The sequence below is a fragment of the Enhydra lutris genome, unplaced genomic scaffold (assembly GCF_002288905.1).
Source record: "Enhydra lutris kenyoni isolate GAN:26980312 unplaced genomic scaffold, ASM228890v2 scaffoldscaffold29, whole genome shotgun sequence".
NCBI classification, from domain to species: Eukaryota; Metazoa; Chordata; class Mammalia; order Carnivora; family Mustelidae; genus Enhydra; species Enhydra lutris.
The window spans coordinates 2,510,561-2,534,450 of record NW_019154113.1 but is presented as its reverse complement, the minus strand read 5'-3'; the positions used below and the strand labels follow the sequence as shown (position 1 = coordinate 2,534,450).

General features: G+C 42.1%; 1 protein-coding gene across 6 annotated transcripts in view; it reads left to right on the top strand.

Annotated features, from left to right (window-relative positions):
• The first annotated feature begins 2,961 nt into the window (after positions 1–2,961).
• LOC111152570 (FANCD2 and FANCI associated nuclease 1) overlaps positions 2,962–23,890 on the top strand; it is a 35,548-nt gene continuing 14,619 nt past the window's right edge. For 3 of the 6 annotated variants that reach the window (XR_002640931.1, XM_022511056.1, XM_022511055.1), the window contains exons 1-5: positions 6,170–6,217; positions 6,849–8,267; positions 10,851–10,991; positions 13,219–13,420; positions 18,861–19,094. Coding sequence is in view for 5 of the 6 variants with exons in the window: in XM_022511056.1 (XP_022366764.1) it covers positions 7,010–8,267; positions 10,851–10,991; positions 13,219–13,420; positions 18,861–19,094 (1,835 nt within the window). In the remaining variant the exon portion in view is untranslated. Of the gene's footprint in view, positions 3,013–6,142; positions 6,218–6,484; positions 6,543–6,848; positions 8,268–10,850; positions 10,992–13,218; positions 13,421–18,860; positions 19,095–23,890 lie in introns of those variants that run through there. The other 3 variants (XM_022511054.1, XM_022511057.1, XM_022511053.1) reach the window with 3 other exon arrangements.

Here is a 23,890-nt window from a genome sequence, read left to right as displayed (position 1 = left end):
TTTATCTCTCTGCTAATGAGATGGAGCATTTTCTTGTGTTCTGTCTCATTTTTAGCTAGTTTTTTTTATATTTTAAAATTTACATAAAAGATACATAAATATAAAAATATAAATATCAAAATTTATATACAATTTTTACAGAAAAATTCCAGGAAGTTTAGCTCCATTTGCTTTATGAACCTTGTTTTTTCTGAACATTTTAAGAGGAGGTTAGAGACATCGTGGCCCTTTCCCCTAAATACTTCAGTCTCTATTTCCTAAGAATACGAATATTCACATAGAGCTGCAGTATAATTACCAAAATCAGGAAATTTAACATTAATAGGATGCTGTTGGTCCACAGTCCATATTCAAATTTTGTCGATAGTCCCAGTAATGTCCTTTCTAGCTCTTTTCCCCTGGTCCAGGATCAAGTAATTCTAAGATTCCTCATTGTATTTAGGTGTTATGTCTGTGTAGTTTCCAATTCCTGAGCCTTTCTTTGTCTTGACTAACATTTTTTGCGGTATAGGGCCACTTCTATAGAGTGTCTCACAAAATTGGATTCGTCTGTTTTCCCAGGAATAGATTGAGGTTATACATTTTTGGCAGGAAAGCCAAAGCAGAGGTATGTCTTTAGTACCTAAAATACAGAGGGTCAGGATAATCCATTTGTTTCTGTGAAGCTGATGATGAAAACATTTCATGTTATGGTGATGACCACCAGGATTCCCCACTATAAAGTTACTGCTTGTCCTTTTTACTTAATAATGTTAGGGAGATACTTTGAACCTCTGAATATCACGTTCCAGTTCGGCATCCACTGATGATTTTCTAACTTAATTTCTTCTATATCTATTATTTGGCATTCTGTAAGGGAAGTTTTCCCTTCTTTTTATTTCAGTATTGACTGATTTTTATATTACTCAAAGTTTTTTAATCCTTTTATTATGAATTTTGATTTTCTAGTTGTCCCAGGCCAGTATAGTGGAAGGCCCTTCAAACTAATTTCTGAGTTCTGTTATGTTCCCATTATTCTCTGAGCACTTCCTTATTCTCTGGGGCTAACCAGTGTTCCAGGCTTATCCTGTCTTTTCCCTGGAATTGGCCATTTTTCCACAGAACCCTGGTTCCTTTTGGAGAATGGTATTTTGAAACAGATGTGGGTGCTAAATGTGCTCATTGCTACTGTTGCCACTAGCCCCACTCACCAGACCCAGAAAACTGTGGTTGTGGTGTGTGTGTGTGTGTGTGTGTTATATTCCATACATGAGTGCATACTAAAACCTACAATTCTAACCCAATACCCCTGCAGATTAAATTCTAGTATTCACTCTTTCCATATTTGTAATGCCTTTTCCAACAGTGAGAAATGTTGCTCCTATTATCTTTAGTATATTTATTCCTTTACTCAAGCCTAGAATATACAAGTAGTTTTCAGAATTAGTAAACTTATACCACTAGGAAAAGGAAAAAATATGTGTCCATCGGTTGTTTAATATAGTGTTCTGTATTTCAGTTAGTCCAAAGCTTTGGTATTTTCATTCAGTTATTATGTATCCTTACAGATTTTTGTTTGTTTAGGTCTGTTAATTAGAGAAGTATATAAATTTTCTAATTATGATTGTGGATTTTTCTCTTCTTGTAATTGTATCGGTTTTTGCTTCATGTATTTTGAAGACCTATTAGGTATATACCCATTTATGATTTTCATGTCTTTCTCACAAATTGATCCTTTTGATTATTAAATGACCTATTTTTCTCTGGTAGTACTCCCTGTCTTGGAGTCTATTTTCAGTATAATACTACAGCTCTTGTGATTTTTGTTTGAATATTATGTTATTTTCCATTTTCTTACTTTCTAGTTGCCTGTGATTCTTAGATATATCACATAGTTAGGAATTGCTTTTTAAGTCTAATCTGACAAGTTCTGTCTTTTATTTGTTTTTTTTTTAAAGATTTTATTTATTTATTTGAGAGAGAGACAGCATGAGCAGGGGAGCGGGAGGGACAGAGGGAGAAGCAGATTCCCAGGTGAGAAGGCAGCCTGAGGCAAGCCTACTCCAGGACCCTGGGATCACTACCTGAGCTGAAGTCAGATGCTTAACCAACGACACCCAGGTTCCCCTGGTTCTTTCAATTGAAGATTTTAGTTCATGCATATTTAATGTAATTATTGGTTTCGTTGTACTTGGTTTTACCATTTTGCTATTTATTTTCTCTTTGTGTTTCCTAATTATTCTCTCTTCCTCTTTTGCTTTTAAAATCAAATGTGTTGATATTCTAGGAATATCAAGGAATATCTCTCCATGTATTAGCTCTCCATTGTATTGATTTTCAGTTGTTTAGGAATTACAGTATGCATCCTTAACTTATAACAGTCTACTTAGAGTTAATATTTTACCACTTCAGATAAGATGTTAGACCTTTGTAGCGATATATTTACATTTACCATCTCATCCTTTTTGCTATTGTTGTCATCTGTAATTCATCTAGGTATGCTAAAATCCAATGATGCATTGTTACTATTTTTGCTACTGAACCTCCAGTTTCTGCCTACTTTTGATCATTCTCCAATGTTTTCAAATAGATTATTTTTCTTACACTTTATAATTGTTTATAATTTAAAATTATAATGAAACATTTGTTTCTGTAATTTTTATAGTTTGTAATTTTTACATTGTTTATGCTTGTGATATGCAAGATTTTTAGCCCAATAAAATATAAGCTACAAAGCCATTCTAGAAAGTTTTTAATTTAACTCTAGTTGAGTTTGTCAATCTCTTATTTTATGGTAGCACTTATTCTCTTATTTAAAGGAAGCCTATAATACCTTCAAGATAATAGAATGCTATGCAGGCATATCTCATGTTATTGTACTTCACTTTATTGTGTTTTGCAGATACTGTGTTTTTTGCAGATACTGTGTTTTTTTTACAGATACTGCATTTATGGCAACCCTGTGTTGAGCAAGTCTACAGGCACAATTTTTCCAATAGCATTTGCTCATTTGCTGTCTCTGGATCACATTAGGTAATTTTTTGCAATACTTCAAACTTTTTCATGATTGTATTTATTATTATTTCATGATGTATTTATTATTATTTCATGATTGTATTTATGGTGACCTTTGATCAGCGATTTGCTGAAAGCTCAGTTGATAGTATTTTTTAACAAAGTATTTTTATTTTTTTTAAAACAGTAACTAAAATACTTTTTTAAAAATTATTTTTATTAACATATAATGTATTATTTGCCCCAGTGGTACAGATCTGTGAATCATTAGGCTTACACATTTCACAGCATTCACCATAGCACATACCCTCCCCAATGTCCACAACACAACCATCCTATAGGTATTTTTAAATTAAGTCATATACATAGGGTTTTTTTTTTTTTTTAGACATAATGCTGTTGTACACTTAATGGACTGCAGTGTAGTATAAACGTAATTTTTATATGCACTGAGAAACCAAAAATTCATTTGATTTGCTTTATTGTGATACTCACTTTATTGTGGTCTGGAACCAAACCCGTTATCTCTCAAGGAATGTCTATTATTCTAAAAGTTTTGAAGTTTGTTTTTCACAGTTGTTAATCTAGTTATCCTTAATCTTTGTATTTATTTGGTGTGAGGTAGGGATCCAATTTCATTTTTCCACATAGGTAACTTATTCTCAAGAGCCATTTATTCAATAGTCAGATTTCCCTCAGTAACCTACAACATTTACTATGTTGTGGACTGGATTTATTGCATTCCCATAAATAGTTTGGGGTTTTCTTGTGCTATGCTTATTTCATTACTTGGGCAACCCCTTCCCTTGTGAACTATATCCCTCCTCTCACCTACCTAATATTACTCCAGCAAGTCTTTCTCTCTCCTGCTTCAGATTTCACCTATCTGAATGTTTCTATCAATATATAAACATATTGTTATTTTTTCCATCTTAAATAAACAAAACTCTTAGACCCACCTCCTCTTTCAGCTCTGCTATACCTCTCTGCTTTCCTTCACTACAAAACCTGTTTAAGTCTACACTTCTGTTGTCAGGAAGAACTTTTCCTCAACCCTCTTAGATTTAGTGCCTAGGGGCCTGTGAATTAAACTGACAAAAGAAGATGAACAGGAAAACAGGAAAAATTATTCATTTACTTATGGGAGCTTACAAAAGAAGTAGTTGGGGCGCCTGGGTGGCTCAGTGGGTTAAGCCGCTGCCTTCAGCTCAGGTCATGATCTCAGGGTCCTGGGATCAAGCCCCACATCGGGCTCTGCTCAGCAAGGAGCCTGCTTCCTCCTCTCTCTCTGCCTGCCTCTCTGCCTGCTTGTGATCTCTGTCTGTCAAATAAATAAATAAAATCTTAAAAAAAAAAAGTAGCTTGATAGATGGTTAAAGTTAGTAGGAAAGGAAAGGGGTAGAAAAGGTCTTTGGGGAAGAGCACATTGGTTTCTAGAAGAACAAATGGGAGATAAGAAAGTTTGTGATAATGGTTGTTCATGCAGGTGTTCATACATTTTTGTGGCCTTAAGATTTCCCTGGAGAGAGAATTTATAGTAGATATTCTCTAGGTCTCCTTCCTGGTAATAAAATCCCAGTCCCCACTCACTCCCCAAAGAGGGAACTTATGGCAGTGTTATTTCCTAGAAGTTTATTTTAGTCAGATAAGGGAAGCTCCAAGAAGGCTTCTTTCTGTATCTGTTGAATCCCAAATGCCTTCAGCTTAAAATAATCTTCATACCAACTTGGGTTTTGAATTGGTCCCTGTATTGTCTCCAATTCCTGTCTCCCCATCTTTCTTGAATCCTATTCAATCATTCCACTGTTTCACAATAATAGCTTTTGTCAAAGTTACCAAATGCCCTCCACATTGCTAGATCTAATGCTTGTCCTCAATACTCATCTTCTGTTTGAGTTGCATCTGAAAACCACCCCCGCCCCATCCTTACCACACATCATTCACCTGGTTTTCTGGATGCCAGCTGTTCGCCTTCTTCCTCACTGGTAACTTCTCAGACTCCTCTACTGGCTCACTCTCATCTTCCTTCTTTTTATTGTGCCATTCAGTCTTCCTGACCTTTTAATTCTCTATTGGTATTCACTCTGTGGTGTCATATATTGATACCATATAAAGCCTGATGATTCCCGAATTTTTATTTCCTGACCTGATTTAATTAATAAATTCAAGTGTCTTCATCCACAACAATGTCTGATTGGCATTTCAAACTTACATGTTGCCATGGTTTGAACGTTTGCATATGCCCCACCCCTCCTGCCCAAATTCATGTTGAAATGCTAACCTTCAATGTAATGGTACTAGGAGGTGGGGCCTTTAGCAGGTGATTAGATCATGAGAGGGGCCTTTGTGAATGCGATTGTGCTCTTAGAAAGCAGACCTTAGCCCCTCCCATCATGTGAGGATACAACCAGAAGCCTGGGACCCAGAAGAAGCAACTGGCCACGCTGGCATCCTGATCGTACTGTGCCGGCCACTGTTGTAAGCACTGGCAAAGGGCAATACGTAGCCCCTGATCTCAGGAAGCTAACATTCAGAATCATTCATGGGGATGCTGGAACCAGATGGTATCAGTGCTTAAGAGCTGAGTGATACACTTTCTGTTTCAGTTAAAAATGTCCGTTATTAAGCAGCCATTATTATACACTAAACTATATAACTTCACAATTAAACCATATGAAAAACAAATAATCAATACCCTACACTCCCTACTCCCTAACTACTTAGCTGCATTTTATTGTTCCTTTGCTCTTGAGGTTATTCACATCTACTGTAGCAAGGCGGCGAGCAGCACATCTTAGGGAAAGTCGAGCGCACCGCTGAGCCTTCCACGTGGACTTGCGGGCGCGGGGTCAGTGGAGCCCCCGCGTGCATCTGCTCACAGGAGGCCGCTTCGCCCTGACACTGAGCGCGCTCCCCACCCGTCCCCCTAGGCCACTTTCCCACAGGCTCGGGACAGGGGTTCCCTCCGAGTGCACGCGCAGGGAGGGGTCTCCAGGTGTGCTGGAGGAGGTGCGCAGGGTCGCCCCGGACGGTTCTGCCAGCATCGGCTACTCTGGATGGGGGGAAAGCCATTAATGTGGAAGAGAGGAGGATCGATCACTCGGGCCTCTACTTGCCGAGCCTGTGGCGAGTCGAGACGCGGGGATCGGCTGGGAATGCCTGAGCGCGCGGAGCTCCGTGGGAAGCGCGGGGCGACCCGCCGGGGTCGCGGGCTGGCTTTCTGGTGGGCGCTGTGGGCCCGAGGGATTCGCGCGGGCTGCTGGAGGCGGCGGGGCGGGGAGGGCGGAGGAGGGAGGAAGGGCTGGCGGGCGTGGTGGCGGAGCCCAGGTGCGAGTCCCAGGTGCGGGTCCCAGGTGCGCGCACGCGGTCCCGGGGGGAAGGGCCGGCCGTGCTCCCCAGAGCCTCAGAAGTTCGATGGCTGAAGCTGCACTGGAGGCCCCACGCGTGTTGACGGGATGCCCGCGACTTGGAGGGTTCCTCTGTACGGGCCTGTGAGACCGAAGTGACTCCGGGGATCGTGCAGATAGGCATTTTCTCTCCCGGAAAAGGTTACTGACGAAATGGTTTTGAAAAGGGATCTGTAATAGTCAGATTTCCCCCTTAAAAAAAAAAAAAAAATGGGTAATTTTAGAGCGTAAGAAGTCTCAGAAGTTATCCCTGCGGAGCGCAGCGTTGGTCATAAGGGTCATAAGGGTCACACCGATATTGCATGTAGACCCGGGATTAGAGCCCTGGTCTTCTGTTCCAAGTCCAGGATTTTTCTTATCTCAAGGGATACTGCCATTGCACGTTTTATTTTGCCCACTCTGTTGAATTCGTAAGTGTTTTTAATCCACGTGTGTTTTATTTTGTAGGAAGAAGAAATTGACTAAATGAAAAACATGAAGTCAAATAGGATTAGAATCCCACTTGTTATTTTTTCAAGTCAGGGAAGTAAAAGTATACAGGTGCTGGCACTCTGCAGTGAAATCCTGGGTTTTATTACCGGAAACACCCCGTTTTTCTAATACTCATTATGTCAGAAGGGAAATCTCCTGCAAAGAAAAGAGCTCGTAGAAGTTTATCAGTCAGTAAAACTAAAAAAAATGCGTGTAACTCTATTATTTCATTTTTTAACAATGTCCCACCTGCTAAACTTGCCTGCCCCATTTGTAGTAAAATGGTGCCGAGATTCGACTTAAACCGGCATCTCGATGAAAATTGTGCTAACAGTGGTGACATCATTCCAGTTGATCTGAGGCAGGTTGGCTTAACGAATTCAAATGCGTCCTCCGTAAATTCAACCCATACTGTCTTAGAAGATGTAACGCTAGAAAAGTTGTCACCATCAAAGACAAGTTTAACCCCTGACCAAAGTGGTTCAGCAAAAACGGTCATGAAACAGCAGACCAGCCCCTACTTTAAAAATAATAATGACTTGGTGTGCAAAACTCAAGATCAGCTGAGACATCATAATGTGAAAGTCATTACTCTGGGAAGCCTGTCATCTAAACTGTCCAGAAGATACACAGAAGCTAAAAGATCAATATGTAAGAAGAATGAGGAATTTGCCAGTAAGAGTCCACAGAGTCCCCCATCCACAGTGGTTAGGAGCCCGGTTTATAACTGTTCAGAGACAGAGGACAAGGATGAAATTTTGGAGAACAGTTCTCAAAAGGAAAACGTGTTTACCTGTGACTCTCTTAATGAACAGAGAACTCAGGAACATACTGTAGAAGGCACTAAAACACTGGAAGCTGAAAGCCAAAAGGCTACCCAGGAATGTGGGAGATCATCCCTAACCCCTGCCTTCTCAGATAACGCTTCTGTGTTGTTTTCACCAGATTTAACTCTTGGGAATCCATTGGGGTCTACTTCAGAGGACAGTCTTGAGTGGGAGACTGTCACAGGAATAGACGGAAAAGATGTTGAAAAATGTGAGGCAGGTAGTTGTGAAGAAGTAAAAATGACTGTTGCTTCAGAACCTAAAACACAGTTGTCAGATTGGGAGGCAGAATCTCACAGTTCTACACAGGATGACTCTAAAGGTTGTAACATCCAGGGCCTTCCAGAAGGTGACAGTGACTTAAAGAATGAAATCACTTGCATAATTCCTTCGGAGCAGGGGTCAAGATGTGATGTTCCTGATAAAACGATTACAGTACCACCCAGTCATCCTTACTACCTTCGGAGTTTCCTGGTGGTGCTGAAAGCTGTATTTGAGAACGAAGAGGATAGGATGCTCTTCGATGAACATGAGAAGGAAATTGTAACTAAATTTTGTCAGTTATCAGGTATCTTAACCTCATGTGCTTTTAAGGTTTGGTTTTCCATTTGCTGTTCTGATTTGGGCAGTACTCATGACCACAAGGAGTCAGTGTGGTTCTATGAGTTCTCTGGGAATACTCATGGGAATCAGCCAGCTACAAGGCTTGAGAAGAATATGCATGAAAAAGGGACAGGATTTTGTGTCTGCTTCTGCAGTAGCCTCTCCTTACCAGCTATACTTTGGTTATAATGGAAGCAGCTGTTTTTCCTTGATGTGTATATTTGATGGTTGTAAAACAGCCTTTTCCACGTTAAGAAAAAAATACAGTGATTTAGAAGAGCGTACTTTGCATTCTGAGCATGTAATCAAGATTAACTGAGGTTGTTCTGTTGTTTTCACTTAACCATTTTCTCAAAAATGAAATAAAATACAGGAAAGAACACACCGAGGCATATTTTTTTCCTCTGATAATATGCTAGGTTTCTGGGCTCTGCCTTTTAAGGTCAGGGTGAGGAGGAATTGGAAACTTTCAGGCTAATTTGGTGCATTTAAAAATACTGGTCTATGCCTCAGTTCCTTGGCAGCCAGTGGTGGCTCCAAGCCGGTAGTGCAGATTTGAAGCAAAAGCCACCCTTGTACTGTTAATGCAAAGGGCCATGATGGCTTTATGGAACTGAGTCCCCTTTGAGGTAGGAAAAGCTTATTTGGGGGCTACACTGATCTCTCATAATTTGTAGTCAGATCTGACTCCAGTTGAGTTTAAAAAAAATACCTTAAACATTACCAGTAAGGTTCAAGAGAAGGAATTTTGTTTTAAGTAAACACAATGGAATTACAGACTTTGTATTACTTTTTAATGTGTGAGTGATACTTATCTGGGCAGTGTTGCATAAATTATCTACATAGCCCTCCATCTCTGCTTGTGCGGTCCTCACCAGAACATGGACGTAAATGATAACCACATTGACTCTTCTGTCAATGTGGTGGGTGCTGGTGGCATTCATGTGAATGTTCAAGTGGTCCATGGCTCTGTGCTTCTGTGTGACGGAGAAGTACGAATAGTTTCCCTAGTGCAAGTTTTGTAGATTCTTGTGTATGGCTCCCTACAGATACCATTTGCAATGTCTCTGTGTGAAAATAAGTACTGGTAATAAGAGTTTGCCTCTTTAAAGAAAAAAGGGGGGGAAAAGTTGAAGATTTAAGAAGTATAGTTAAACCATTTTAGAATTGGCAGAAATTTAAAGATAATTCCGGTAACAGGAAAACTGACCAGGTTAATTAAATAACTTTACCAAGATCACTGAGTTAGGGATGGCTGCCTTACCAAAGCTATGCATATTTTGAAAATCTTTTCAGATTATTTTCAGCCAACAATAGAATCATGCATAGTGAACTGAAAGCACAGAACAAAATAACTGGAGTTTTGGGTAGGGCTTCTCTGAGGGAGGAAAAATGGTGGTGGTGGGAAATAGGGAAACCTGGTTGTTTGAAGTTTTGAAATGGCCAATAATCATTATCACTATTGGAACTTTTTAGTGGTTGATCCACCAATCATTGAATACCTCATCTTTTTTTTTTTTTTTTTTTTTAAGATTTTGTTTGTTTATTTGACAAAGAGAGATCACAAGTAGGCAGAGAGGCAGGCAGAGAGAGAGGAAGAAGCAGGCTCCCTGCTGAGCAGGACACAGAGCTCAGTCCCAGGACCCTGAGATCATGACCTGAGCCGAAAACAGAGGCTTAACTTAACTCATTGAGCCACCCAGGCACCCCTATCTCATCTTTTTTTTTTTTTTTAAATCTTTTCACCAACTTTGAAAGGAAGGTGGTGTTACTGCCCCAGTCCCCCCCCCCCTTTTTCTAACAGAAGAGAAAATGGAGTCTTAGTGAAGTTCATAGACTCGTATAATTCAGAAGTGGCAGAGCTGGCCCAAGGCTTCCTACCCTGGATGCTCTTCCTGTCCTGTGCTGACAGGTGCACAAGACAGGGAGATGTCTCCATGAGGACTTCTATTTAAAGTAAATTTTATTTTCCAAATGAAGAGAGATGTTTTCTTGGAAGATCAGTTGAGTAAGCATAAAGTGTATGTATTTTTTTTTTTTTAAAGATTTCATCTATTTATTTGACAGACAGAGATCACAAGTAGGCAGAGAGGCAGGTAGAGAGAGAGAAGAGGAAACAGGCTCCCTGCGGAGCAGACAGCCCAATGTGGGGCTCGATCCCAGGACCCTGGGATCATGGCCTGAGCCGAAGGCAGAGGCTTTAACCCACTGAGCCACCCAGGCGCCCCTGTATGTATCTTTTTAAGATGTGTTTTATTTATTACATATAGAGAGCACGAGCATGCATGTAAGGTGAGGGGAGGCACAAGGGGAGACTCTCAAGCAGACTACCCAGGGAGCCTGATGCAGGGCTTGATCTCATGATCCATGAAATCATGACCTGAGTGGAAACCAAGAGTCAGATGCTTAACGGACTGAGCCACCCAGGTGCCTCAGCATAAGTGTATTTTTAATAGAATACGCTTTACTTTACACTCAATTTTAAAACATGTGGTTGTTTTGAGAAGAGCCCTAATATTTTTCACCATTTTTCTTAACTCTATTGCAGATAGTGCTCAGAAGTTATATGTAAGACTTTTTCAACGTAAATTCAGCTGGATTAAGATGAATAAATTAGAATATGAAGAGATTGCCTCTGACCTAACACCTGTGATTGGAGAATTGCGGCAAGCAGGCTTTCTGCAGACAGGTACGGTTGGTCAAAGAAAATGTAAAATGAAAATAAGACATGAAGAGCTGAGTTCTGCAGAACGATGGTCATACCAGTATGGTGTCCTCTCCGGCTTGGTGCCTGGTAAATAGTAATTGTTTTTGTTTTGTTTTGTTTTTAAATTTGAGTTTTTAACCTGAGGACAACAAATTATTCATGTTAAAGCCATTCTTAGCCTGGGTGAAGACTACTATTGTTTTCTTGACTGTCTCATGTTCAGGACGGTAAAGTCCCCTCTGGAGAGCCACGTGGCCATGGACCACCAAAGAAACTCATCCTTCCTCAGCTCTCACCTTCCAGCAGGAATCTGACTCAGATGGCTCATCTTTGTGAGAGAATAAAGCTGGCTTGCTTGCAGTTAATATTGCTTCTGGAATCTCCATCCACCCACTCCTACACACATACAGCTCTTACAGTTTTGGAGTTGGCTGCCTCAGAAGTTCGTTGATTTGAGCCGAGGAGACTGTTAGACTGATAGCCTTGCCCGTCTTGTCAGTGGCATTCCTTAAGCACCTACCCGTACTGATGGCAGGGTCGTATCAGAAGCGTGGGCGGAGGGAGAAGGGGAGTCTTGGGTAATTGCTGACAGTTTAGACTGAAACAAGCCAATCAGGCGAAAGCCCGGTGGTTTCAGTGTGGAAGTTTGTCGCGGAGAGCAGTTGGTAAGGAGAGGGTAGGGCTGGGGCAAAGGCAGAGAGGTGCGGTGAAGAGGCTTGAATGTGAGGGACTGGGCAGCGGGACACGGGCCCCGCTTGGAGCACTGTTTCCCACACGTCAGTGCCCTAAGGGCCACCTGGGAGCTTTTGTCCTCAGCTGACTGCGAGGATTTGGTGCAGATTCGTAAATTCACAAGTTTGGCAGGCTTGCCAGGTGAGCCTTGACTTACCTTTAAATGACCTTTAAGCAACAAAACCAGAACCCCAGTGGCTCACTGTTGCAAGTCAAGTCCAAGTCCTGCCCTCGATCTGTACGGCCCCTGGGCCCCGGCTCTGCTGTCCTTCCTGCTCACTCCGCCATGGCCACGGAGTCCTCTGTGTTCTTCATTGTGCTCGGTGCGCTCCTCTCACAGAGCCTTGTGCTTGCTACCACACGCTCCCTCGCTCCCTCCCTCATTTCATCTAGCTCTGCTCTGTGTCACCTCTTCGGAGATTTGCCTGACTGCCCCGTGTATACAGCCAGCCCTCCCACCATGTTTGCTTTGCCTTGGTCAGTTTTGTTTCTCTTTCTAGTTGTTACCGGCATGACATATATACTTGCTTATATATAAGTATATAAGAATATATATTTATATTTTATATATATATATATATATATATATATATATATATATATATATGTATATATACTTGCTTATATATATACAAGGTGAGCTCCTTGTGGGCCAGGAGGTTGTGGTTTGTTCATTGTAGTGTGCCCAGGGCCATCGAACATTCCTCAGCATGCATTGTGCACCCCATAAGTAGTTACTAAATGGAGGAAAAAGACACTGCCCTAAGCTGTAAACACCTTGAAGGCAGACCAGCCAGGTATGACTCAGCTGAATCCCAGGCCTAGCATGGTGTCTGGCTCCCATAATAGCAGACATGTCTATGTGTGTTGAGTGACTGAACCCATGAAGGGGTGTCCTGCCAGAGCCTGTGGGGAGGGGAGGAGAGCTGATGACCTCTTTGGGAGAGGTCTGGTTGGAGGCCTTGTAATCAGAGAGCGAATACACCAGTGAATTTTTTAAGAGGATGTCCAAGCCATAGTAGCTATCCATATGTGTCTTTATTTTATTCAGTTTCCTTTAGTTCTTGGTGAGAAATTCTGTTCTATAAACTTTTATGAGATACCTACCATTTTCCATGTTCTGTAATAATTGGTTTGTCAAACTACAATTTCTTTTTAAGAGAGGAAAGGGGGTGGGGCCGAGGGAGAGGGGGAGAAAGAATCTTAAGCAGGCTCTATGCCCAGTGCAGAGCCTGATGCGGGGCTCAGTCTCACAAACCTGGGATCGTGACCAGAGGTGAAACCAAGAGTGGGACAGCTTAACCAATGGAGCCAACCAGTGCCCCTGCTAATTATAATTTCTGCATTAGAATTTCATTATATTTGCATCTAACTAAGCTTCATTCTTCTTAAAGTAGTAAATAGAGCTAGAAAATAGTAAAAATCTTTAAAACTACGTTTAACCTTTTTTTTTTTTTTTTTTTTAAATCCATTTCAGAGTCTGAGTTGCAAGAACTCTCTGAAGTGCTTGAACTGCTTTCTGCTCCTGAACTAAAAACCCTGGCGAAGACCTTCCACTTGGTGCATCCCAACGGACAGAAGCAGCAGCTGGTGGACACCTTTCTCAAACTGGCCAAACAGCCTTCAGTCTGCACTTGGGGCAAGAATCAGCCTGGAGTTGGTGCGGTGATTTTAAAAAGGTTCTGTTGGATATTGTTACAGTAAAAAACATTTAAAATGTTGATAGCACAGAGTAACTCATGGTAACAAATGGTACTTTTTTTGGATTATATTTGTGTTTAGATTGAGAAGGCAGAAGGACCGTATAACAATAGTCTGGATTCTTCCTTGGTTTATTATTAATAATTCTTGTAATACTATTCTAGGAATAAGAAAAATAAGGAGGCAGTAAGCATTTGGTAAATTCTCATATTTTATTATTCAAGAAAAATGTAGTTACAAGGACTGTTTCTACAGGATTTAAGGGTAATATATTAGGTCAAATACTTCCTTTAGTCAACTTTTTATTCAAGTGTAATCTGTCAGTCTTAATATGCAACTTTTTTTTTCTTTTCTTTTTTTTTTTTTTGACAGAGAGAGATCACAAGTAGGCAGAGAGGCAGGCGAGGGGGGGGGGGGAAGCAGGCTCCCTGCCGAGGAGAGAGCCCGATTCAGGCCTCGATCCTAGGACGCTGAGATCATGACCTGAGCTGAAGGCAGAGGCTTTAACTCACTGAGCCACCCAGGCCCCCAAAATGCAACATTTCTTGAGTTTAGGACATAAAATTTACCAGAAACTGTGGTTTGTTTCTTTTGCTTTTTTTTTTTTTAAGATTGTATTTATTTATTTGACAGAGAGAGAGAGAGAGATCACAAGTAGGCATGAGGCAGGCAGAGAGAGGGAGAGAAGCAGGCTCCCTGCTGAGCTGAGAGCCCGAGGTGGAACTTGATCCCAGGACCCTGAGATCATGACCTGAGCCCAAGGCAGAGGCTTAACCCACTGAGCCACCCAGGCGCCCCTGTTTCTTTTGCTTTTGTGAAGACCTTGAACTGTTTCAGTTTGGGAAAGATGTAAATTCGAGAATTTATTTCTTCTACTCACATTATCTATAAAAAACAACTATATTAATCTTAGTCTGGGAATCCACTGTTCTGGAGTTGTTAAGGATGAAGTGAGTGATGCTGTTGAAAACACTTTAAAACAATGTCAGTGTTATTTATTTTGTCTAATATATTGTGTGTGTATCTGAATGTACACACCTTCATACATGTGCATGTGCTCAAGTGACTTGAGCTGTTGTGTGCCAGGAGCCCATCTTTGTTGGGAAGATACTACAAATACTAATACTTTATAAAACATGAGTAAAATGAGTCATGCATTATTAAGAAAATTGTCACTACTAACACTTCAAAAAGTTTATACCATAGATTTTAAAAAATGTTTTAATTATCTATTTATAGCTAGTTGACTTTAGGATTATAAAATCCTCATCTTTCTGGTATGTTAAATGTCTCCTAAGTCTTTTCTTTTTAAATTTTTTTATTTTAAATTTTATTTTAATTCCAGTCAGTTAATGTACAGTGTTATATTAGCTTAAGGTGTACAATATAGTGATTCAGCACTTGGGTACAACACCCAGTGCTCATGATGACCACTGTCCTCCTTAATCCCCATCACCTATTTAACCCATCTCCATGCTCCCCTCCCCTTGCATAACCACCAGTTTGTTCTCTGTAATTAAGTCTGTTTCCTGATTTCTCTCTCTCTCTCTTTTTTCCCTTTACTTGTTTGTTTTGTTTCTTAAATGCCACATATGAGTGAAATCATATGGAATTTGTCTTTCTCTGACTTATTTCACTTAATATTCTCTGGCTCCACCCATGTCATTGCAAATGGCAAGATTTCTTTTCTTTTTTTTTTTTTTTTTTGTGGCTGAATAATATTCTATTACACACACACACACACACACACACACACACCCACATCTTTATCCATTCATCAGTTAATGGACACTTGGGCTGCTTCCGTAAGTTGGCTACTGTGAATAATGCTGCTGTACACATCAGGGTGCATGTATCCCTTTGAATTAGTATTTTTGTATTCTTTGGGTAAATACCCAGTAGTGCAATTGCTGGATTATAAGGTAGTTCTATTTTTAACTTTTTCAGGAACTTCCATACTGTTTTCCAGAGTGGCTGCACCACTTTGCATTCCCATTAACACTGCAAGAGGGTGCCTGTTTCTCCATATCCTCACCAATACCTGTTGTTTCTTGTGTTGTTGATTTTAGCTATTCTGACAGGTACGAGGTACTATCTCACTGTAGTTTTGATTTGCATTTCTCTGATGATGAGTGATGATGAGCATCTTTTTTTATGTTTCTTGGCCATCTGGATGTCTTCCTTGGAAAAATTTCTGTTCATGTCTTCTTGCCCATTTTTTAAAATTGGATTATTTGTTTTTTGGGTGTTGAGCTCTGTAAGTTCTTTATATATTTTGGATACTAATCCTTTATTGGATATGTTATTTGCAAATATCTTCTCCCATCCCATAGGCTGTCTTTTAGTTTTGTTATTTCCTTCTCTATGCAGAAGCTTTTTATCTTGATGAAGTCCCAATAGTTTATTTTTGGTTTTGTTTCCCTGCCTCTGGAGACATATCTAGAAAGAAGTCTCTATAGTCGATGTCAAAGAGGTTACTGCCTATGTTCTCCTCTGGGATTTTTTTGGTTTCTGGACTCATATTTAGGTCTTTAATCCATTTTGAACTTATTTTTGTGTGTGGTATAAGGAAGTGATCCAGTTTCCTTCTTCTGCATGTTCCTGTCCAGTTTTCCCAACATCATTTGTTGAAGATGCTGCCGTTGTCATTCTTTCTCATTGGATATTCTTGCCTGCCTTTTTTTTTTTAAGATTTTATTTATTTATTTGTTAGAGAGAGAGAGAGCATGCACAAGCAGGGGGAGTGGCAGGCAGAGGAAGAAGCCAGCTCCCTGCTGAGCAAGGAACCCGATATGGGACTTGATCCCAGGACCCTAGGATCATGACCTGAGCTGACGGTAGATGCTTAACTGACTGAGCCACCCAGGTGTCCCATATTCTTTCTTGCTTTATTGAGGATTACTTGACCATATAATTGTGGATTCATTTCTGGGTTTTCTGTTCTGTCCCATGGATCTATGTGTCTGTTTTTGTGCCAGCACCATACAGTTTGATGACTGCCGCTCTGCGTGTGCCTGGCTGGCTCAGTCGGTAGAGCATGGGATTCTTGATCTTGGGATTGTGCGTTCGAGCCTTCTGTTGGCTATAGAGATAACTGATTACCACAACCTCGTCATATACCTTCAAGTCTGGAATTGTGATTCCTTCAGCTTTGCTTTTCTTTTTGAAGATCGCCTTGGCTATTTGGGGTCTTCTATGGTTCCACACAAATTTTAGCCTTGTTTGTTCTAATTCTATGAAAGTGCCATTAGTATTTTGACAGGGATTGCATTAAATGTGCAGATTGCTTTGGATAGCATAGACATTTTAACAGTATTTTTTCTTCCATTCCATGAGCATGGAGCCTTTCCATTTCTTCGTGTCATCTTCACTTTCTTTTACCAGTGTTTTATAGTTTTCAGAGGACAGGTCTTTCACCTCTTTGGTTAGGTTTATTCCTAGATACCTTATTATTTCTGGTGTAATTGCAAATGAGATTATTTTCTTAATTTATCTTTCTGTTGCTTCATTATTGGTGTGTAGAAATGCAACAGATTTCTGTACGTTGATTTTGTATCCTGCATTCTAAGTCCTTTCTGTAATTGTATTTAAGTATTTTATGTTATCCTTATATAACATTTTATAAGTAAATGAACATTAAAATTAGCAGCCCTCTCTCAGCATAAACACTAAGCATATGAACAGAAATAAAAGAAATAAGGTTAACTGTTTTTTTTATCCCTGACTTTGGGCTTGTTAGAAACATAACATTATCAAGCCTATTTTAGTTGTACTAAAATCTCTGTCCTTCAGGACTGTACTTTATTTCTGCATTTTGTTGTAGAGCCCAGCAGTGGAACCTGAGTCTCTGACAGCCCCCACAGGAGGGCAGTGCCTTGTTATCGTACTCTGTTGTTATCACGAAGAAACCAAAAAAAGGCACATTATTTATACGTTCTTAATCCCAGTAGATAATCATTGTTCATTTTACCATGTTTAATGGTTCCTTCTGAACTCAGAGACCTGGAGGTGGAAGAAGTGGGCACTTTATATCAGTATAGATGAATGGTTCTCAATTCAATAGTGGTGTGATAGGAATCTCATTTCTGTCCCCTCATGTACCTGATAGCAGCAGTGATTTCTGCAACACTCCTAGAGATGCAGCACTGCTTTTGGGTTAATAGCTGCTGGGATAGATGGGAAAAGTGAGGTCTTCCACCAGGCCAGTGGTTCTCAACTGGGGGCTACTTTGCCCTCCAGGGAACATCTGGTAATGTCTAGAGGCATCTTTGATTGTCCTGATGAAGAGGGAAGTGGGTACTGCTGGCTTTAGTGAGTAGAGACCAGTGATGCTGCTGAGCGTCCTGTAATGCCCAGGACAGCACCCTCCTCCCCACAAAGAATTATCCTGCCCTGGGGCACCTGGGTGGCTCAATGGGTTAGGCCTCTGCCTTCGGCTCAGGTCATGATCTCAGGGTCCTGGGATCGAGCCCCAAGTCGGGCTCTCTGCTTGGCAGCGAGCCTGCTTCCCTTCCTCTCTCTGCCTGCCTCTCTGCCTACTTGTGATCTCTGTCTCTCTGTCAAGTAAATAAGTAAAATCTTTAAAAAAAAAAAAAAAAAAATTATCCTGCCCAGATGTCAGTGGTGCCAAATTTGAGAAACTCTGTTCTAGATGGTATCCAAGTTGTAAGAGCCAGAGGGCCCAAGTGGCCCTGAATTTATTTTAGACCTCCAGGTCTACCTCGAAGGCATCCAGAATCAAACTGAATTTCCTCTCAGGTTACCCTGGAGTGGATATATTTCTGGACCACTTTGCAAATCACAGAACAGCACCAAATCTTGGTACTACTTCTTGGTGCACAAAATAATGCTACCTAACCACCAGCTTATGGCATTTTATTTCACTTTTTCAAAAAAATTTTTATTCAGTAATCTCTGTTACTGAATAATCTGTGTCCAACATGGGGCTCAAACTCAACAACCCCAAGATCAAGAGTTACATGCTCTTCCAACTGAGCCAGCCAGGCACCCAAATAATGATGTTTTAAATAAGTAACTATTATTTAATCTGAATGTCACTTGTCAAGAGGTGAGAATGGCTAATGTTGAATAGATAATACTTTTATGAATTTTCCTGGTATTTTACACATTCACGACCCATGTAAACCCTATGTTGCTATTTTGTTGCGCCAAACTATGTGTGCAACCATTTGGAGATGGAATTTCACATACCCTTCACCATATTCCTAGTTGGGCTCTGAGCCCCAAAGAGGCTAAGTTAGGCTCCAGGGTTGCACAGCTGGAAGTGGTAGATTAACTTTAGGCTTAGAATAATGAAGGCCACTTATCTTTATTTTTTCTGAAAGTAATTTGTAAACTCTAACATCCAAATGCTTTTTAAAAAACCAGAAAGTTATTTCTGTATTGTACATGTTTCAGAGCTAAAGGCTTGGCGGGACAGTCACTGCGAGTCTGTAGAGGTCCTCGAGCTGTTTTCTCCCGGGTCTTGCTGCTGTTTTCATTGACGGACTCACTGGAAGATGAGGATGCTGCCTGTGGAGGTCAGGGACAGCTTTCTACTGTGCTCTTGGTCAATCTTGGCCGAATGGAGTTTCCCAGGTACACCATTAATCGGAAAACCCAAATCTTCCTAGACAGAGACGATCTTATCAGGTAAGATCATATTAGCTCAGAGTAATAAATGTGTCACTTTACATGTATGTAAAAGGTTTCATTATTATTGTTTGCCTTTTACAGTAGAAACCTAAGTCCATAGCCAAAGCAGTTTTTGAAGTTTTTTGTGTTTTTGTTGTCTTTCTGCCTGACTTGTATACATTTCTGAGACTCTAAGGAGAATGTAGAAATGTGCTTAGATTAAGGTTGCCAAAACCAATGAGTTTTGAGTTAGAACTATAAAAATTTTCCCTGACTCATTTTCCCAAGTAGCTTTGGCAGGAAATGTGTTGTAAATACAGACGTTTGAACAAAACCTGCCTTGTGAGTATGTTGTTGGCATGAACAAAGCTGAAGGTGAGTGTTTTCCTAGCAGTAGTGCTTCAGCTAAAGCTAATCCTAATTTGTGTGCATATCCTCGAATCAGGCACATGCTAGGTTAGAGACTGTCACTGAGCTGTTTTGGTATGTGCACTCAGTGAATGTTTGATCTGACTGTCAAAAGTAGGTCTAGGTAAAGAATGGTATAGGTCTCAGAGAAAAAAAAAATACTTGGATTTCCTTTAAAAACTTGTCATTTATAAGAAAGATAAATTCAGGGGCTGCCTGGGTGGCTCAGTGGGTGAAGCCTCTGCCTTCAGCTCAGGTCATGATCTCAGGGTCCTGGGATCGAGTCCCACATCGGGCTCTCTGCTAGGCAGGGAGCCTGCTTCCTCCTCTCTCTCTCTCGCTCTACTTGTGATCTCTCTCTGTCAAATAAATAAAATATTTTTAAAAAATTAAAAAAAAAAGAAAGAAAGATAAATTCAGATTCCTAAAATGGCACTTTTGATTCTTGACTTAAAGTTTATGACTCAGAAGCAACTGAAATTGATTCTGATATGTGATTTTAGGAGAATCGTTTATGTTTGTCTAATGTGTGCTTTAAAAATAATATTGAAATTATTGAATCAAAGAAGCGTTGATATAAACTGACTCTAGCCCAGTTTTCTTAGCTCTCAGGAAGCTCACTGTCTTATTTGTGTCTGATTGGAAAAAATTCTTCTAATAAGAATATGTCCTTAATCTATTTTGAGTTGTCTCGTATCTTTTTACCTTTTCATTTTTAGTGAGTTTATGCTGTTCTCTTTTGAGAGACTGTGTACACTGAAGGCAAATTCCAATCTCTCTGTACTAATGAACTGTGAAACCACCCTGTGCCTCAGTTTCCTTATCTGTGAATAGGGAGAATAATAGTATATTCCTCCAGATCTCTGTTAATACATGTAAAGTGCTTAGAGCCTGGCCCTTGGGGATGGCTTAGTACGTCTTAGTTAGCATTGTAATTGTCCTTATTACTGGCATATCTAAGAGAGATTACTTTTCAGTTCTGTGATTGAGAAAACTGTGGTTGACAGGTTTAAAAGTGGGAGAGCTGGGAGAAAAAAGAAACCATGTCAGATTCCTTTGAGAAAGTAGGTATCCTATAAATAATAACTGAAACTTCTTTTATTGTACAAAGGGCCTTAATATATAAATGAAATTGGGTTTAACTGACTTCAGGAATGGTAATTATATAATACCTGGTCACATGACACCTGGTCTGAGAACTCTTATTGGTCACAATGGTACTTGAAATAATTTATCCTGTCTTTCCTTTTTCCTCATTTATCAATATACTTGAGTATTGAGTACCTATTATGGGCCTAGGTGGTGGGGTTCCAGCAAGAACAGAGAGAGTCTTTGCCACCATGGGGTTCTGTTTTCTTGGGGGAGACAGAAAATAAGAAGAATCATAGCATGTGAAAAGTACTGTGATGATTGAGGGGCAGACTGGGCAGGTTCCACATTTTAGAGAGAGTGTCCCTGGAGAGGTGACGTTCCGATTGAGCCTCAGGATTGAGGGGAGGGGGTGTGCATTTAGGTCACGCAGGGAGCATGCATGAGGCAGGAGCCTCAGGAGGCTTCTGAGGTAGGAGTGAGCTTGCTGAGGTGGAGAAACTCAGGTGGAGAAGACCTCTGTGACCACAGCCCCAGGGCAGTAGTCTGACAGGAAGGCAGGGCCAGGGACGCTCAGCCTCAGAAGCTCCCTGAACAGACTCAGTAGTGTTCTCTGAGCAGTGGGCAGCCGTGGAAGAGGTTTAGGCAGGCCAGTGATCTGTTTCACATTTTCCAAAAGCATCCTGTGGAATAGGAGGTGAAAGGAAGCAAGGGAAGCCATGAGAAGGCCGGCTTAACCTTGCTGGTCTTGACTGGGCCGGTGGCAGTGGCAATGAGGTGAATGGAAGGAGGAGAGACAAGCCTTGATTATGATTTTGATTATTATGATTATAACTAGATACTGTGGGAGAAGGACAGGCATGAGTCATGGAAGGCTCTGTGTGTTCTGACTGGGCTGGGGGTACCATCCATGAGCCTGGGGATCAGGGAGGGTTGGCGGGAGGGACGGCAGTGCTGGGTGGGGATCGCTGTTTGGGATGCCCACTAGCCATTCAGGTGAGGCACCGGACGTGCTGGCAGGTGCTCAGGGAGGAGCTCCAGCCTGGAGAGAATATTTGGAGTCACCAGCACATGGATGGTGTTGGAGGCCCTGGAACTGGAGAGACCCCTGAGCGGGGATGCAGAGGACCGAGCTGTGGCAGCCAGCATTCAGAGGTCAGGGAGAGAGTAGGAGCAGCGAGGAAAGTCGGGGTGGGAGGGATCAGGAGCATGTGTGACGTGGAAGTCTAGAGAAGAGTGGCTTGGGGCAGGGGAGGTCGCATTTCTGCAGTCACTCGGAGGCTGAGTAGTTGTGGGCCTGGAAGTAGAGCCGTTGGATTTAGCGAGATGTGCGCAGCTGGTGGCCTGTGTCAAGAGCCGCTTCAGAGAAATTTGCAGAGGATGATGGTGAGGACAGGAGCCATTCTGGGAAGAAGGGGAGTCAGAGGTTGGCTTTGAAGCAGCTGCTGCTGCAGTGGAGTGTGAGGGCAAGCAGTATTGTTCTGCTGTTTTGAGGGCACAGTGGGAGGGTGTTTGTGTACTCGGGCCCTGACCACCGGTGGAAAAGACAGGCTGACTGGAAGGGAAGAGGGGACAGACAGGAAGGGAAGGCCTTGAGACGGGCGGGCCTGGGGTTCGGAGCACTGAGGGAGGGTAGAGTGGGGGCAGGGGTGAGGTGGCTGTGATGGGAAGCTGGGAGGTTCCCCAACCACGGCCTCTGTCCCTGCGGGAGAGGTCTGATGGGGAAGCTTGCATGGGGAGTGCAGTTGGGAAGGCAAAGGTAAGACACAGCAGTCCTACAGGGTGGGCAGGTGGGCAGGCTCCCCGGGGACGCAGGGCTGGCCTGAGGCGTGGTCTTCGATTACAGTGAAGCCTACCAGCCTGGCTCAGCACAGTTCAGGGAGCTGGGTCCAGGCTTAGAGGGGGTGGTCACCATGGACACCGTGACGAGGGTGGGCCCGATGTCCAGTGCGGATTCACCAGTGAATAGTGGGCTAGTTGACTCTGCGGGGAAGAGGTGGAAGCCTGCAGGAAAGGAGGCTCTGTAGCTGGAGAAAAGGGTCATGGTGGGTCTCGGTGAAGTTGGAGAACTGTTTCCATCACTAAGTGAGCCGGAAGGATTGGAGGTGGAGGTCAGTGAATGAAATGCCCAAAATGAAGGTTTTGAGGGTGATGCAGTGCATCAGAGACAGCGGTTCTGAGTGGCCGTGGGCATGTGGGTAGCAGAAGGGAGTCGGAGAAAGGGTTATTGGCTGGAGGTCTCGAGACTGGGCGTGCCCTTCAGCATCACAGACGTTGAAGTCTCAGGCCATTGTGGCTGGAGACACGAGGCAGAGCAAGACAAGACCGGAGGTGGGCTAGTGCCCACAAGGAGGGAGCACAGGCTTCCAAGGAATAGAGGGCTTTCAAGGAGGGGACAGTAAGATTTGGAAGCAGCTGGAAAGAAAGGGAGTCTCCTCCATCTGTCTCTGGGTGGGAGGGTTGTGAGAAGAGCTATCCCCCATGTGAGGGGGCTGGGGGTGCAGCATGGAGGGGGAGGCCGTGTTCTTAGCTGGGGTTTAGAGGAGGCAGGAGACACAGTGGATGGAGGGGAAGGGGCTGAGGAAATGGGAGAGGGGCTGATGAAGGGGAAGTTCCCAGCAGTACTGGGAGGTATGGATGAGATGAGAGCCAGTAACCCTTTCCAGTGGCACTGGAGGTGGATCCGGAGATGAGGCATGATGGGGTTGGTCTCAGTGGCCCCTCGAAGGTGGGGCTTGTTCAGGCCATAGGGCTGGGAGTGTGGGGGCTGCTTCTGAGGCTCCTGACCATGGAGGAGGTCCTACGGGGCCGGGCCGGCTTCTGGACAATTCTCCCTGTTGCATTCCCTTTTCTTATCAACCTTAGAATTATCCAGTAGCATTTTATGAGAGAATTAGATCCAAGAGTTGGTGAGCAAATTTTTACATCGAGAGGCAATTTCTTTTCTTCTTATTTGAACACATTTGCCCATAGTAATATTTTGTGCTTTTCTTTTAGGTGTGAGTCCAAAATACAATGACCTTGCACTCAAAGTATCACTTGGGCAAATGTCTTTGTTTTTGGTACCTAAAGAGGCAAGAAGTTGTCTTTGTTCAGCTAAGTGGTTTTATAACTTTTCAGCATTGCTGTCTCCCAAAGAGTGTCTTGTTGGGCAGCCTTTGCCGGGCTACCTCTGACCAAATAACTGTTACCAGATCTGCGCCCTAATGTGATTTCAAAGTCGGTTATGTATTTCTGGGGTTGCTGCCAGATTTTTGAATGAACGAATGAGTACCAAGAATCAGAACTGATGAGCTGATCAATACTACATTTATATA